At 43.6% G+C, this 17206-nt stretch overlaps 1 protein-coding gene across 4 annotated transcripts in view; it reads right to left on the reverse strand.

Annotated features, from left to right (window-relative positions):
* Positions 1-964: 964 nt before the first annotated feature.
* The window catches only part of ARMC8 (armadillo repeat containing 8), a 102274-nt gene continuing 86032 nt past the window's right edge, over positions 965-17206 (reverse strand). For 3 of the 4 annotated variants that reach the window (XM_061194614.1, XM_061194612.1, XM_061194611.1), the window contains 4 exons: positions 12357-12452; positions 8392-8464; positions 6894-6987; positions 965-2752 (listed from right to left, as the gene is read on the reverse strand). In XM_061194614.1, the coding sequence (XP_061050597.1) occupies positions 2719-2752; positions 6894-6987; positions 8392-8464; positions 12357-12452 (297 nt within the window). In that variant the 3' untranslated portion in view covers positions 965-2718. The remainder of the gene's footprint in view (positions 2753-6893; positions 6988-8391; positions 8465-12356; positions 12453-17206) is intronic. The other variant, XM_061194613.1, reaches the window with a different exon arrangement.

Below are 17206 nucleotides of genomic sequence, written 5' to 3' on the forward strand. Positions count from 1 at the left end.
AAAGACCAGGAAGATGGGGCCGCAGACCGCTGCAGAGGCCCCCGGAAGCTGCAGTTACCCTAGGGCGCTGGCCACCCCCCTCTGAAATGCAAAGTCACTTCCCAGCCTCTCATTCACCAAGAATCTCAGGTTCCGAAAGCCAGTACACATCATCTTCTAATGTTTCCTAATGTTCTAGGTATTTGGAAAACAGACTCCTTTTTAGAAGTTGCCATGCTTTTTTCTTGGCTTTTATTAGCATGTGTTAAAATCATATTATCCAAACACTACCAGAAGAACATGTATTGTTCTGCATAAAGTGCTTAAGGAAAAAAATGCAACTTATTAAATTGGACATTCTTTTCTAGTTCATAAATTTTGGGTTACAATCAGGGCACAAAAGGAGAAACAGAATGCAGTATTAGAGAGAGCGAGAAGCTTAGTTAAGAACTTGGGTGGAAACACAAGACCACGTCCCATTCCTCCCACTTCCTTGCTGACTGAACACTGCACCTGCATAAAGCAGCAAACAGCTTTGTTTTAATAAATACATTTTCCTTCATTCAACTCAGAAAAGTTAATCATAGTAAAGCACTTTTTCTTTGACCATCTGTTTATAGCCACAGGCAAGATTTATCCACAGAGTTTAAGTGTGAAAGTGTCATTTCATTGGGCTTTCCACTTTCCAATGCTATCTGGGTTCAAGATTGTCTCAGCAATTCATTATTGGTTTATTTATATTTACCTGGTACTTTAAATACCAACTCTATAGTGTTTTGTGTTACAAATGCCAACCAAGGATATTTTCCCAGTACTAGAAATGTCAATGAGTGGGCCTAAATAAGGCTTTTTCCCCAATACACTCCATTTTCTTTAAACTGGCTTCTGCACATTAGCACTCTGATGGTTGCACAAAACCCAAGTTCCTGTTGTGACAGATTTTTAAATCGGTAATGTTCTGAAAAAATAACAACTTGGAAATCTCTGTGTTTGAATCTTGGGTGGTCGTGTTGAGAACAGAAAAAAACGGCATTAAATACATTTTAAAAACATTCATTTGCAATCAAACATATTTAACTCTTCCAAGGAAGGAGCAGGTTGGTGATGGGGTGCCCCGTCAGGAGTGGCTGGTGGGCTGGGGAACCCATCGGGTGCACGCACTCAGGGCAAGCTTCTGGGCCACAGACCTCGCTTCCTGGCCGCGATGCCTTTGAACTTCGCAGAGCAAAGGGAAAAGCGAGGCTGGCTGTACCTTCAAACAGTCAAAAGCAACCTCGTTGAGTTCACCTTGAAGCGGACCCAGAAGTTGGAGCGTGTGCCAAGCTGAGGGCTGCCGAAGGGCTAAGCAGTAGTGGCTGGAAAAGGCGGTCATCTGCGGTCCTCCTGGGGAGACCCCCTTCCCTTCTCTCAAACGTCAGTGCTTTGGGCTTCATGCAGGAAAAAATCTTAGCCGCATCGCTTACTAAAATTTCCATCTCATTTTACAAAAGCACACTGAATAGCAGTCCTGAGTGACAAGTATATAGAATTTGCTGAGTATAGCCAAGAGAAAAACAGCTTTCTAAACTATCCTGTTCTTTGCTTCTTCCTACAGATACGTCTGTAGGACGTTCTTTAGTTTCACAGTGATATATGCTGTTTCAGGAAGCACAAGGTGATCGGACTTTGTTTCCACGAAGTGATGACCTACTTTAGTTGGAGCTTAAGGTTCCATGACTGGTTCTAAATCCCGCCATATACTGCTATACCAGTGACAGGATTTAGGGCAGTTGGGAGGCTCTCGGTGCCCAGTTCCTGCCAAGCACAGCCCACCAGTCATGGCTGGGCTTTCACTATCAGTAGTTATACTTCCCTTTGATGTTTCAGAAAACCTGTGGTGCATTTGTTGCCTCACTCCACCCGACCCTGTCCATCTGACTTGGAAGCCTGAGAGCTTATTGAATTAGGCTGAAAAGAGGCTCTGTACCTGCTGATATTGACGGCAGTATAAGATGCTAGCTTACTATTTTGCACAGCACCATATATCGTGCCTGTTATTCAGGCCAACTATAGCCAACCTTTTCGTTTTGTTTTTTTCTTTTTTTGTTTTTTATAAAGAAAATCTATGTAAGTTGAGGTTCAGAAATGCATATATTTTTTACTTACAAATATTCATCTGACCAAAATTCAACATAACCTTTATGGAACACTTAACAATCGTTTTGTTTTTAAAATAACATTTCATTCAAACTGTATATAATTCAGTAAAGATTTTTATACAGCAAGCAATGCTTAAACCCTGGAAAATCTGTAGAAAAGAGATTTTCACACAAAATAAGAAAAGAAAACTTTGAGGTATCCCTCACACACACACGTCCATTCATCCTGACCCACATGCACGCATGCGCACACACACACACACACACACACACACACACACACAGCCATTCTCACTCACAAAGTGGCTGCAGCATAGGCAAAAAATTGTAGGTCCAAAGGAAAATAATTGATTGTTCTAATAAAGAGTCCAGGTAGCTCAGAAAGAAACAAAACAAAACACAATAGTCCTCTGAGGAAATTACTACCTCAAAAAAATGTTCTCAAGGTGAATTTGAGATCTAAGCCTACCAAATTGCTTTTGCAAAACAGCTCCCTGCAGTCCAAGGTGACTTGTGCAAATAGAAGGAATCAAATGAGGCTAGTTCCTGTACTTCCTTTAACAAGGATGTGGGATGCTCGCAGGCGCCCAGGGCGTTCCCATCACGCCAGGTACTGCTGCAGTGCCATCTTTGCCCTGCAATCACAAAGTTCCTGTTAGCCGTCATCTCAGAAGTGTAATTAAAGTAAAAAGCCCATGGTTCAAAGATGGTAGCTGGGAAAGTCTAAAAAGGTAGGTCCCCCAAGGGAACCGGGGTAAGCCCAGTGGGACACCTACTGTAAAGGGCAGAGATCTGTGGTCAGCACACACGTCAAACCTATGCTGGCTGCATCCTCTTCCTGTGGTCCTGCCCTTGTCCTTATAGCTGCTGCAACCCAGTGACATTCTATAATTTTCCTTTGTCACTGGCATATAGTTGTGATGGATCTGGGATTCTTGACTTTCTCCTATTGCCGTGCAGGTTTTATCTAGTGCTGCAGGACACTGGGGAGGACACTCAGGGTTCTGGGAAGCTAAGAGGAACACTGAGCCGGGGAGAGGTGGGTAAGGGCTGATTAGAAGGTGCGTGGGAGGGGCAAAGAGCTCCTGGGATGAGGCTGTCTGGTGGTTCAAATGCCTCAGAACTGAGGAAGGGAGGTTACAATTTTACCCCATTCTTCTCATTATGCCTGATGCCACTGACTGATGTGGGATGTGGGTTGTTACAGTGATTAGGGAAAAAGTTAGCTAGCTGGAGAGGAAAAGGTGCAATGTGGGCAATGCCTTAACCTATCCTGATCCTTATAAAAGTGACTTCCTTTGAGCTGGGACTGAGAAGGCCTCCTTTACTCTCCCATCATGATTTGGTAAAGGCTGCAATTGTGGAAGTTAGGAAGTCAGGTTTTGGCAATGATCTCCGCTTCTAAGTTATGGAAAGAAAAGGTTAAATTTTTCTGTTACTATTAGCTGATGAAAGCATACCAAAGCAGATTGGGCGGCGATGAGCTGGACTCAAGCGCAGTTTCTTTGCTGCAGTAATGGATACAATCTACAGTTTTAAAAGAGGTGTGCTAAGGGATATTCTTGCAATTATTTAAGACTCTATAAGGATGATAGTTGCAAATAGTCCAGTTCATCAGAACAGAAAGCTCCATACAGACCACTCCAAGTTAAGAGCAAGTTGGGTTCTACAAGGTCGTTTTGTTAGGAAATAAGTTTATGAATAATGCCACAGGCTACCTCTTATTGACCATAACTTCACAAACCTGAGGCCCTCTGAGGCTGGGGTGGAGAGGCCTAGTTAGCAATAGCTCCTCATCTGTAAGTGTCTCAAAGTCAAAGGATCACAAAGCCTTAAAGACAAAGAACCTGAAAGATGCTGTCTTTAGGTAACAGACTTTACTATGGTGGGAAAGCCCACATGAGGGTCTTGATCGAAATTCTGTATTACTCTTTAAAATCGTCAATTCAGACTCCTTCTGGATCTTTCTAAGGGTTTGGCTATATCTGATTATATCGGACCCCAGAGACTGTGCCCTCATTATCTTTCTGCTATCTATTAATATCTAAGGAGTCTTTCAGATGGATGGTTTTGTAGGCAAGGTCACCTTTCCTTAAATGGACTGAGGTAGAGTAGCTCAGACCTTGACCCTTTTAATGGGGTTTAAGAACTGCTGACAATGTATGTGCCATAGAAATTGGGGAAGCAGTACAGATTGGTCTAAGCAATGCAGGCCAGGGCTTAAAACTATCCCACTTCACGCTGGTGAGGCCTCTTTCCAGGTCATCCCAGAGATGATTTTAAGCAGAACTATTTTAATTTCTGAACAAACACAAGAAAAGAAACCCAGGGAATAGTCTGGCTCTCGGCCAGAAGAGACAGGCTGACAGAGCCTGTCATTTAAGCCAGCAGCTGTTACTACTGCTGTGGAGGTAGACATGAAGGTTCCCGTCCTCAAGGTACAGTTCAAATCCCACCTTCAGCATGTGGCCGGCCTTGACTTGCCTTTGAAGGAACACTCATCTGAGCAGCAGGCTGGGCTGCAGTTATTCGGGGATTTGTCTTTAACCCACTGGATGGCGAGCTTCAGGGAGGAAGGGGCCCAGCCATTCACTTGAGGAACAATTAAACAAGTGCCTCTTCCCTTCTGTGGAGCAGGTAAGCAAGCTGATAGCCATAACACCACGTGTTGTGCCCTATGGGAGCAGAGAGGGGTCCCTAGCAAGGCCTGGGGGCCAGGGTGCAGAAGGATCCAGCAAGACTTTTCCACGGAGGTGACAACCTGATTTGAGTTTTGAAGGATGGATGGCCATTGTCCAGGCGTTCTCCGCCCTTGCTTTCAGGACACCTATGCGCCCAGGTCTCTGCCTGCCTCACCGGTTGTTCTTCCTGCTCCTTTGCTGGACCTTCTTCATCTTCCCCTAAAGGTGGCGGTGGGGTGTCCCAGAGCATGGTCCTTAGCCCTCCTGTCTTCTCTGCTCTCGTTTATTCTCCCTAAGTGACTTCAGCCAGCTCCAGGGCTTTATATACCATCCCAATTCATATCTTCAGCCCCACTCTCCCGAGTCCCTTGGGTATCTAATAGCATCCAAAAGTCAGCACGCCAAACAAGAACTCTTGATTCTCCCTACCCCCACCCACTTCTCTTCTATTCTTCACCATCTTGGCAAATGACCATCTTGGTAAACCCTCTATTCAGCTGCTCAGGCTAAAACTCTAGGCATTTTCCTTTCCTCTCTTTCTTTAACATCCTACATTGAATCCATAAGCAAACCTGTTGGCTCTACCTTTAGATTAAATCCTGAATCCAACCACTTCTCAATACTCCCAGCACTACCACCCTCATCTCTTATCTAACACGACTGTAACGGCCTTTAGCTGGTCTCCCTGCTTCCACTGCTGCCCTACTACAGACCGTTCTCTACACAGCCACCAGAGCCATCTTTTAAAAATTTGAATCAGATACTGTCTCTTCTGCTCAAAACTCTCTAATGACTGACTTCCTATTAAAATCTGGATAAAATCCAAAGTCCTTGCCACAGTCTACAAGGCTCTTCAGTTGTTCCCACTGCCTCCCTGGGTCCACTTCTTACCACTCTCCCCCTCGCTCATTTTTCCCCAGCACCACTGGTCTTCCTGCTGCTTCTGGAACGTTCAAGCTCATTCCTGCCTCAGGGCCTTGAACCCACTGTCCCCTGTCTGGAATACTATTCTAAGCATCTGCCTGGAAGACTCTCTCATTTCACCCAGGTCTTTGATCAAATGTCACATCCTCAGAGAGGCTGGGACTAATTTATACCACATGAAGCTTTCTTACTCTCCATTCCCTCACCCTTGCTTACACCTTCGTAGTACCTCTCATTATCTGCTATCATATTACATATTCATTTGCTTATTGTCTGTCTTCTGTACTAGAATGTAAGTTACATGAGGGCAAGGATGTCATCAATTTTATTCACCCTTATATCTCCGATGCCTGAAACGATGCCTGGTAGAGGTTGGTATTAAGATATACATATATTTGTTGAATGAATGGGGATTCAGAGGCGAGGGGACTGGGATGGCAAATCAGATGGAAAAGAAGGTGTAAATGCTTGAAGGTGTACTGTACTGTAAGAGGGCAGGTGTGGCTGGCGCACAGGGTGGGCACGGGGGAGGGGGCAGCACAAGGAAGGCAGAGCCAGACCATGGAGCACTCTGAGCCCTGCTCACGAGTGTGGAGAACGAAAGTGAGCTGGAAAACGAAGGCTGTGTTATAAGAAGGGTCCACAGCCAGGAAAAACAATCTTGGCTATCCTGAGCTTAGAGGGGTCTCTGACTATGACTCTCGCCTCACCCAGAAAAGGCGAGCTCTCTGAGGACAGGGACTCCTTCGTGGTCACTGCTGCATCCCCGGCAGCCAGGCCAGGCTGGCACAAGGCAGGTGATCAGTGAGGTTCTGAGCTAATGAATGTTTTTATAATTGGCCTTCATTTCTGCTCTCCAAAAGGCCACACGCACTTCTATTCTAATGATCGAGGGACTGAAAGGGAATGACCTCTGGATCCTCTCCAGAGTCCCACTAAGGTGGCCTGGCCTCATGTTAATTCAGAGTGAGATGAGAATCTTTAATAATCTGCTAATTATTAGTTTATCTCTTACTCAAATGTCACACAGTTGACTGACAGATTATTAAGAAGGGAATCCAAGAATCTAAAAGATTTTGAGTTTGGCCATGTGACTTACTAAGCAATTCAAACCCTGTCATAAAAGAATGCAACATATCCCAAAGCAAGGCCCTTTTACTTTGATACTCACTTGTCACAAAGATTTGAATCTGGTGACTGACTCAGTTTGTGCAGAATATCTACGATGCCCATGTCTCGTAATTTATCCTGGCGTTCTTGTGAGCCTGAGAGATGAAAGCTAGCAGGTTACTGGGAACATGACCCAGGCAATTGCTCTCCTTAATGTACAGCCAACAATCTGGAGCCTTACCAGTGTCCTCTACCCTCTCCCCTTCCACCCCCTCGCCCTCCACTCTCCCCAGTGCAGCCAGATTCCCTCATGCTTGGATTCTCCAACAGTGTTCTAACTGGTCTCTCTGCCTCTTGACCCTCCTTCCTGCAGTCCATCCAGGGTTCTGCTGCTGGATTAATTTCTCCATGGACCACAGGGTCAAGGTCAGCTTCTTCAGCCTGGCACAAGGCCCTGCCATCAGGCCCCATCTTCATCACTTCTTTCTGGACATACTTAGCCAGGCTCTTCCTACTCCAAACCAGTCTTGTTTTCCCCTTCCATTCTCTTCCACCCTCCTCTGACCTCCCAGCACTTCCTGCTGCCTCTCAGCACGTGGCAGTTCCAACTCCGCACTGCTGTGTTCTATCTTCCAACTAGACTAGGACCTCCTTGAGGGCAGCTTGTTTCCCTGGTACCCGGCTGTTACTTGGTCTCTCGGCCTGCACACTGAATGCAGTTTTTCCTCCTTCCACTTTGTTCTGGACACAGTGCTAAGGAGGATAATTCTCCTGGATTCTTTCCTCCCCCGCTGAAGAGCCCACAGTGACTCACTCATGCACTGACCTCCTTGAGACCCAGTGAACCAGAATCTCTAGGGGTAGAGCCCAGAAATCTGCGTTTTACAAAGTTCCTCAGGTGATTCTTATGCAGCCAACCCAGCACTGAGACCCACTGCTCTCCTGCACGTGTTCACTACCTTAGCTGTACATTGGAATCACCTGGGGAATTAAAAAAAACACTTATGTCTGGAGACCACCCCCAGAGATTCTGATTTAACTGGCTGGTGCAAAAATCCCTGGGTGATTCTAACGCACAGTCAAGGTGGAGAGCTACAGGTGCCCCCTCACAGGCTGGCTGCTCCACCAGGCACAGGATATTTCTCCCTCCTCTCCAACGCACCCTCTTCTCCATTAAGCTCATCTGCCTGTAGTCCTTCCATGTGCTCCCCCTGCTGACAATGAAAGGCCAATCCTCCTGCCCACCCTCACCTCTCGTCTTCTTCAAGTGCCTCTCCCCATCCTCCTCCTCAGCCCTCTCAAGGACAAGGACTGTCACTCACTTCCCTAGGGTCTCCTCCACCCTCACGTTCAGTAATCTGGAACAGTGCTGACCCCACGGTGGGGCTCAGTGTTAACTAGACACATGGATTCTCATTCATACCAAGGTGACACGGTTGGGGGCTTGGGGGCCAATGAGTGGTGCCTCTACCCAGGATTTCAGGGGCGCCTGATGCCTTTCCTGTGCAAGACCTTCCTTCCCATAATTTTCTTCAGAACAAATCTCACCAATCTCTTACCTTCCTCTTCATTCCATATGAGGTTTGATATACAAAACATAGCAGCAAGCTGCAATTTGACATGTGAATGACCCTATTTGATGCAGAAAAGGAAACAAAAACAGAAGTAATCTCATTTGAGGTAATTTTTGGTAACGTACCACAGGCAATTCCAATAGCCTAAAAGTTTGAAGTAGGGACCTCAAACCCAAATGCCTTGGGGAGGCCACAAAATTAGTACTAATGGCTGAACAGCTTGGGCTAAAGACAAGAGAATGGCGGGAAATCCGGCACACTGGGGAGTGAAGCCTTGCCAAAAGATATTCACACTCAATTTTTAGAAACCCTCTGGCTGGCCAAACAAAACACCTCTAGGGCTGCAGGTGCAGTCTGCAATTTATCACTCAACCCATACACACAGGAACACTGGCATATGACAAGTCTGTGCTTTTGACTATGCTTTGTCTACAGTAGGAAACATTCAGGGCCAATAAACTGAATGGATGTGCACTTAGTATTTATCTCTTTGGCTACTGATTATCTGATTCAAAGTACTCTTGTTTCTATAGGAACATCACAAAAAACTTGACTAAGTCTCTACTATTCTTAAGGAGCCTCCTATTCTCCTGAAACACACTTCTTGTTTATTTCTCTTTATGTACTGAAAGTACAACCATTTTTGCTTAAGTTATTATTTATCCATATACAGTGCTTTCTCCTAAATGAAAGAGGACCCAGTGGTAAAACGATCTTTCCAGATGATTTTTTTTTAACGGAAGTATAGCTGATTTACAATGTGGTGCCAATCTCTGCTGTACAGCAAAGTGACTCAGTTATACATGTATATACATTCTTTTTTTTATATTCTTTTCCATTATGGTTTGTCCCAGGAGACCGGATATAGTTCCCTGTGCTATACAGTAGGACCTTGTTGTTTATCCATCCTAAATGTAATAGTTTGCATCTACCAACCCAAATTCCCAGTACATCCCTCCCCCTCCCTCCTCCCCCTTGGCAACCACAAGTCTGATCTCTGTGTTACAGATGATTTTTTTTTTTTAATTTATTTATTTATTTTTGGCTGAGTTGGGTCTTCGTTGCTATGCATGTGGGATCTTCCTGGACCAGGGTTTGAACCCATGTCCCCTGCATTAGCAGGCAGATTCCCAACCACTGCGCCACCAGGGAAGTCCCACAGATGATTTTTTAATTGGTCTATTAAAAAAAGAAAGTCCCCACTACACTTAAATAACTTATGCATATCTGTGAAATACCGTGACACGATACATGCTCAATAGTTTCTTGAAGGCTGAGACAGACTCATCTTGCCATGTAGAACTATATCTGAACTAAGCAGAGACAAAGAAAAGCACATGCCTTCCTTCATTAGAATTCTATGTTGGTGATTCTTTTTCTCTCCTACCTGCCAAGACTTTTAGAGAGCTGTCCAGTTGGGGCTCCACTAAGACAAAACAGAATAAAATGTGTCATCTGCTCCCAGCATCAGGCCAGCAATGAGTATTTGTTGAATAAATGAACTTATTTATAATACAACAGTAAGTATTTACTACATATAAGTTCATCCATCTTTCACTCAATAAACATTTTTTTGAGGAAACAAATTGCTGTGATAGGGAAAACTGGAGGGTGGAGGGGTGGGAACCTAATTTTAAGTGAAACGGACAGAAAAGATCTCTTTGAAGGAGGCAATATTTATACAGAGGAAGAATAAAAAATAGGAAGAATAGGAAGGTGCCAGGTGTACAAAGAGCAAGAGGTACCAAGAAGAGGGAAAAGTTTGCGAAAAGGTTTGAGGTAAGAAGAAACTGTAGAGCTTATGCATATTGAGATGGAAAAGTAGAGTAACATTAGTTCAGAGATGCAGGCATGGCTAAATTGTAGGCCCTTGCAGGCCAGAGTAACGACTGATTTCATTCTGAGTTGACAGGAAGCCCTGAAGGATTTAAGCAGTGGAGGGACAACACCTGATTTACATTTTTAGAAGGTCACCAGGCTGAAGGGACTGGAGTGACAGTGCTGAGGTGTCTGGGAGGCTGTTATGGTCAATCAGGTATGAGAGGCTGTGGCTTGAACTAGGGTGAGAGCAGTGGCGACAGAAAGAAGTCAACAGCATCCAGAGCGGCTATGGGCCGGGCTAACAGGACCTACTGATAAATTGGATTACGAGATGAAGGAGCTGGAGAAATAAAGACTGACTCCTTGGTGTGAGTAACGGGTAGATGGCAGAGCCACTCTACTCAGACGGAAAAGGTCAGGAGGGGAGAAATTTAGGTTTAGGGCAGATACTTAACAATCGACTTTTAAACACCAACCTCAAGAGGCTTCAGACAGCCACAGAGAGATGCTGAGTAAGCAGGAAGATATACGAGTCCAGAGTTCAGAAGAGAGGTCTAGGCTGGAGAATACCCTCCGTGTGACCCTCGGACCTTGCTCCCCTACCCCCTCCCGCCCATTAAGAAAAGAACCAGCATTTGTAAAACTGTAGACACCATCAGGGAAGCTTGTTGTCATGGCTTTTGAAGGCCAGTAACCATTACTGTGGTTGTGTTTTGTATTGCTTGATACCATGACAGTGTAAAATCTTCTTTCAGAAGATTACAGAGATACTATGTGGATCTGGTATTGGAAAGATAAGGGAGTTCCCGGTTAAAGCAGTATGGTTTTCATTCAACAAATACTTACTAAGCATATACTAAAGGCCAGGCACTGTACAGGGTGATGGATATACAATTGTGCACAGAACTGATACAGTCCTTACCCTCAGGGAGCTTACAGTCGGTAGGCACACAAACAAACAACTATATGTTGCGATAATTGAGCTAAGTGCTCTAAAGGGAGTACTTCACTCCATTATGCAGTAACAAAGAATAACCCACGCCGATGAGAGCCCACAAGGAAGTGTTAGCAGAGCTAAGATCTGAGAGGCGAGAAGGCATCCCATGGGGAGAACAGTGTTCCAGGCAGAGAAGCCAGCATGTGTGAAGGTCCTGAGGCAGAAAAGAACATGCACGGCCTCTTCCAGGAGCGGAAAGAGGTCAGTGTAGTGAACAAAGGGAAGAGGGGAATGAGAGAAGTTGGGGGATACAGATGAGTCAGGTCATGTAGGACTCCACAGGCCATCAAAAGGGGGGATGGATTTTATTCAAGGTGTAATAGGGAACTGCTGAAGGATTTTGGCTTCTATTCTCTTAGTAAAACAAAAGGTGAGGTCACCACTAAGAGTGATGAGGGAGATAAGAGGTGAGGTTTAAAGAATGAGGAGAAGGTTAGAACCTATTCTTCTGGAGAACGGAGGCACCAGCTTGCTGGAGAATCACAGGAGGGTAACAGGCAGTGCTGAGTGCCCATGTGGGTTTTGTAAATGTGAATTTAACATGAAACCAGTCAGCCTGGTTCTGTGCCTTTCTCTGCAGTTGTTAACTCTGACAAGGAGGCAAAGAGAAGACAGGTTCATCCACGATTAGGGTTTTGCTAGGAGACACCGACAGAATGAAAAGAGGAGGGATGTTTGATTTCCAGATTTTGGCAATGGGTAGATTCTGGTGATGACAAGATCCCGGGTATGGCCATGGCAGTAGGTGGCTGAGGTGTTTGCAAGTAGGTAGCAGATTGTGATTGAAAGCAGAATGATCCAGAAGAGCCAGAGATACCAGAGGCTAGAGGGTTCATCCGCATAGGACTGAAGCTTTGAGAGGGAAGCTTTGGGGGCACTGAGAGAAGGCCAAGAGCCCAAGTTGTCACTGTGTAAGAGGAAGGCAATCAGATGATAGGGTGGGGAATGGCACAAGCTTCAAGAGCTTGGTGTCGTTTTTTTCCTTCAGGATGGAAGAGAGTTTCTGGAATCTGTTACAGAGGAGTCTATTCTTTGTTTGATCTCTGCACAATTTGTTTTGAGCTGACAGTGCTACAGTGCTTGCTTTCTAATGTGCAGCCAGTGTCGAGCCATGAAAGGGACAAAGGCCTACCATGTAATACTTGATTTTCTGCAGGATGTCATCATTGGTCATAATAAGTTCTTTTGCCGTTGTCCCATCTGCTATGTTGGCTAGGATGCACAGTGTCTGGAAGAGAACAAAGGGCCAGCAATCAGGAAAGCTCTGAAGTCCCCAGACTCAAGCTCTCTCAAGAACTTAGGCAATTTCCCATCTGAAGTACATGGATTCTCACAGGTTCCACTCTGAATGCCCTGATTTCTTATCTCATAACGTCATTGCCAACAAAAGTAACCACACCTAAGGAGAGTCTGCCTTAGGTAAAAGAGAACCCAAATGTTTCAGTGGCTTCTTTCTGGGCATAAACCATCACTGCTAGGCAAAGGCAGCCATAGTTCACGCTATCACATAAATCAAAGGGAAAATGTAATTTATTATTATTTTCTTGAAAATTTCATTTTTAAGAGAAGCTCTTGCTACTAACCCACAAGGTTTCTTCAAAGAGGTAGCCTCTTTGGTAGAAACTTCAAAGGTGTTGTAACTCCCCGCTACCTCCCCTTCCAAATACCACTTGCTTCCAAGCTCATGACCCTTCTGGATCCCCGTCCACTAGCCACGTGCAATGAGGACCTCTTGACTTTTTTGAACCCTACTGGAGGAACAGAAAGGGAAGCAAAATGTGTGAAGGAGCTTAGTCCAGGCTGGCCTAATGTGGAGGTTAGAGGGAGCCTGTGCCAGCTGGCAGGACAGTCTATCATGAGGACAATCACCACGCTGGTACTGGAGGAAAAGACTGTTCTCGCTGGCTGTTACATTCTCATAGCCAGACCAGCAAGAGGCAAGGATTAAGGTAAAAGTGAATGGACGGTGACAGGGATACTGAGCCAGTGACAGCCCTAGCAGTTCAACAAATGTTGGCCGAGCACCTATAATGTGCATGCACTCCGCCCACTCCACTGGGCAACAGGCTGAGACAGGAATAGGACACTCTCCCTAACTCCAAAGCCAGCACACAATTACATTTCACTGTGGTGCAACTGAGGTAAAAACAGAACTGAGAAAGTACTAAGTGCATTTGTGTGATAATGCAAGGGTCAGGGAAGGCTTCCTGGAGGAAGTGACACTGAGTCCAGGAGCAGAGTAAGGAATTACTCAAAGAAAGTGATGAGAGGTAGGGACGGTGCCTGGATTCAAATAATTTTCTCCAATTTTAGCCTTTCTCTTTGCTAGACTTAAGCTAATTAAGCTTGCAGGTTATAGCTCACTGAGGAGAACGTTTTCTTGCTATGGCCCAAACCCTCAGGTATCTTAAAGGGTGTGTGATCTTATTTTTCCTAGATTACCGCACTGCAGTAACTAGATTGTTAAGGAGTGAGTCCTGAGGTTTGAACCAAAAAAGGTTGCCTCTAGGATACAGGAAACAGAAAATGCAATTTATGATCCAAGGCACTGAGGGACTATTCATTCCAGGGTACTTAAATCATGAAGAGGAGACCTTGATATGCCCCAGAAGTGGGAGAGAGATGATCTGAGGAAGACATCAGATTTCACAGTGATCCGGTACACGGTGAGCCTGTCAGAAGTCTGGACGTGCACAACACCCTTGAATTTTTCAGGACTGAGGGGAAAGCAAGGGGGAAAAACAGATTTGGACTCTAACCACGGAAAAGAACTTAGACTCACCTAGGGAAGAACTACCCCTCTCTTACCTACTAAGACAGTGGGTATAAGGGGGGATTTCAGGAAATAGTCCTCAGAATAGCCTAGGCCAGCAAGATCGGCAAGTGATTCCCCTTCTTGGAGTGTTAGAATACACCTATGCATCCTCAGGCTTGTCCAGCATGGCAGAGTGACCTAGAGTTCTGCTTTGAAGCCCACGTATTCCTATTGTAAATATTCTGAGGAGACAAGAAACCAAATCTTAAAGAGACTGATTTAGTTCGTGGGCCAAGCCAATTTAACACATGAGCTAGGAAGCAGAGATAAAAGCAACACACACACACACTCATGTGAACAACTGGAATCAATGATATAGAGGTAATGATTGGCAAATTATGGCCTGTGTGCCAAATACAACCCAACCCAATGCTTGTTTTGGTAAATAAAGTTTTACTGGAAGACAGCCACGTCTACGTGCTTACACATTGTCTATACCTGCTTTCAGGTTAGAACAGCACAGATGAATGGATAAAGAAGATGTGGCACATATATACAATGGAATATTACTCAGCCATAAAAAGAAACAAAATTGAGTTATTTGTAGTGAGGTGGCTGGACCTAGAGTCTGTCATACAGAGTGAAGTAAGTCAGAAAGGGAAAAACAAATACAGTATGCTAACACATATATATGCAATCTAAGAAAAAAAAAAAAAGGTCATGAAGAACCTAGGGGTAAGACGGGAATAAAGACACAGACCTACTAGAGAATGGACTTGAGGATATGGGGAGGGGGAAGGGTAAGCTGTGACAAAGTGAGAGAGTGGCATGGACATATGTACACTACCGAATGTAAAATAGATAGCTAGTGGGAAGCAGCCACATAGCACAGGGAGATCAGCTCTGTGCTTTGTGACCACCTAGAGGGGTGGGATAGGGAGGGTGGGAGGGAGGGAGATGCAAGAGGGAAGAGATATGGGAACATATGTATATGTATAACTGATTCACTTTGTTATAAAGCAGAAACTAACACACCATTGTAAAGCAATTATACTCCAATAAAGATGTTAAAAAAAAAAAAAGCACAGTTGAGAAGTCGCTACAGAGACTGTATAGCCTGCAAAACTTAAAATACCTGTCTTGCCCTTTGTAGAAAGTTTGCCAACCCCTGAAATAGATAATAGAAAAATAAAAGGGGGGAAAAAAATCAATGAAACTGAAGCTGCTTCTTGGAGAAGATCAATAAAATTGATAAACCTCTAGACAGACTGAATCAGGAAAAAAGGAATTACCAATATAAAGTACAAAAGACAGTTCACTGCAAAGAATACTACAGACTTTAAAAACATAAGAGAATATTTTGAACAATTTTATGTTAATAAATTTGAAAACATAGATGAAATGGACAAATTTCTTGAAAGACATAATGTCAAAGCTCACTCAAGAAGAAACAGATAAACTGAATAGTTCTATTTCTATAAAAGAAATTGAATTTGTAGCTAAACACCTTTCCACAAAAGAAACACCAGGTCTAGATGGCTTCACTGGTACATACCACCATAATTTGAGAAAGAAAGAAGACCAATTCTTCACAAATTATCTTGCAGAAAATTGAAGAGAGAACACTTCCACCTCATTCCCCGAGGCAAGCATTACTCCAATATCAAAAACCAGACAAAGACATCACAAGAAAGCTATTCACCAATATCATGAATGTGAAACATTCCTCACTAAATTTCAGTAAATTGAATCCAACAACATATGTAAAGGGTAATATATAATGACATTTTAATATGGTATATATCTATTTAGATCTTAGATTGCTTTCTTTATCAGTGTTTTATAGTTTTCAGCAAACAGATCCTGCACATAATTTGTGAGACTTATACACAGTTTCATTTTTTTCTGAGCTATTGTAAATGATAGTGTTTTAAAAATTTCAATTTCTACTTGCTCATGCTAGTATATAAAAATACAATTGATTCTTCTTGTGCCCTTGGTTAACTCACTGACTAGTTTTAGCTTGACTCCATGACATTTTCTACACAGACTTTCATGTTGTCTGGGAAGAGTTTTATTTCTTCCTTTTCAATCTGTATGCCTTTTATTTCTTTTTCTTGCCTTATTGTACTCGATAGCAGTTTCAGTATGGTGTTGAACAGGAGTGGTAAGAATGGAATACTTGTCCTGTTCCTGACCTAAGGACAGTGATAGATACGCTCGCCATCTTGATCATGGTGATCGTCTCATGGTATATATATATGTCAACTTATCACACTGTATGCTTTAAATACATGTATCTTATTGTATATCAATATATCTCAATAAAAAAGAAAGAAAAGAATGTATCTTTTGATACCTTTGAGAAGAATTAAACTTCTAGCTAAAAACCAGACAGTTTAAGCCTCCCCAGAGTCACCTACTTCTGGAGCATCACCCAAATCTGTGAGAGGGTATCATTGTATCCTGCCAAAACACCCTACTGTTGTTGGCCTTTTCTTTTGCCTTCATCCAAATCTTGCCTCACCTTTCTACCTTGCTTCGCTTTTCAAGTTAGTGGAATTCTATCTAGGTGAGCTGTCTTTATAAACAAATTTCTATGCTCTCCAGGTAGAATAGTTTATTTTTAACACTGCCTCTTCTTTATTGTTGTGTTCCAGAAACAAATCTCATTCACCCTAATTTCAGTGATGCCTAGAAGATCATAGTTTTTCTGTGTTAAATTTTTGTTAATCAAAAAACATAGTTGTTTATTACTGAATTTCAATAGAAATCACCTAAAACATCCATCTTAAAAGCACTTTGTCAAATCTATCACTTTTTTGCTCACAAATTCCAACACAGCTCCCAAGACCTACCACTCTTGCTTCCTGGACTGTTCTTCTGAAGCCTGATGAACTACTCTAACTCCGGAACACAGAGGATAAGGAGCGTGGGCCCTGCAGTTAGACTTTGGGTCCAACTCTCCACGATAACTTTGGGCAAGTTTCTTCCATACATATAAGTGTACAGCTCAATGAACTGTGAAATGAACACACCCATGTAGCCAACATTTATGTCAGAAAGCTGAATATTACGATAACCTCAGATCTTGTGTTAAAAATTTAAGTTTGCAGGTGACTTTTCCTTTTATGACAAAATATATACTATGTTAAAAATCCTATAATAAATCCCAGGAACTATAGAAAAGTAATTCCCAAACTGTCTCCTGATAAACGCATAGCCTC

Source organism: Eubalaena glacialis, chromosome 6 (assembly GCF_028564815.1).
Source record: "Eubalaena glacialis isolate mEubGla1 chromosome 6, mEubGla1.1.hap2.+ XY, whole genome shotgun sequence".
Lineage (NCBI taxonomy): Eukaryota > Metazoa > Chordata > Mammalia > Artiodactyla > Balaenidae > Eubalaena > Eubalaena glacialis.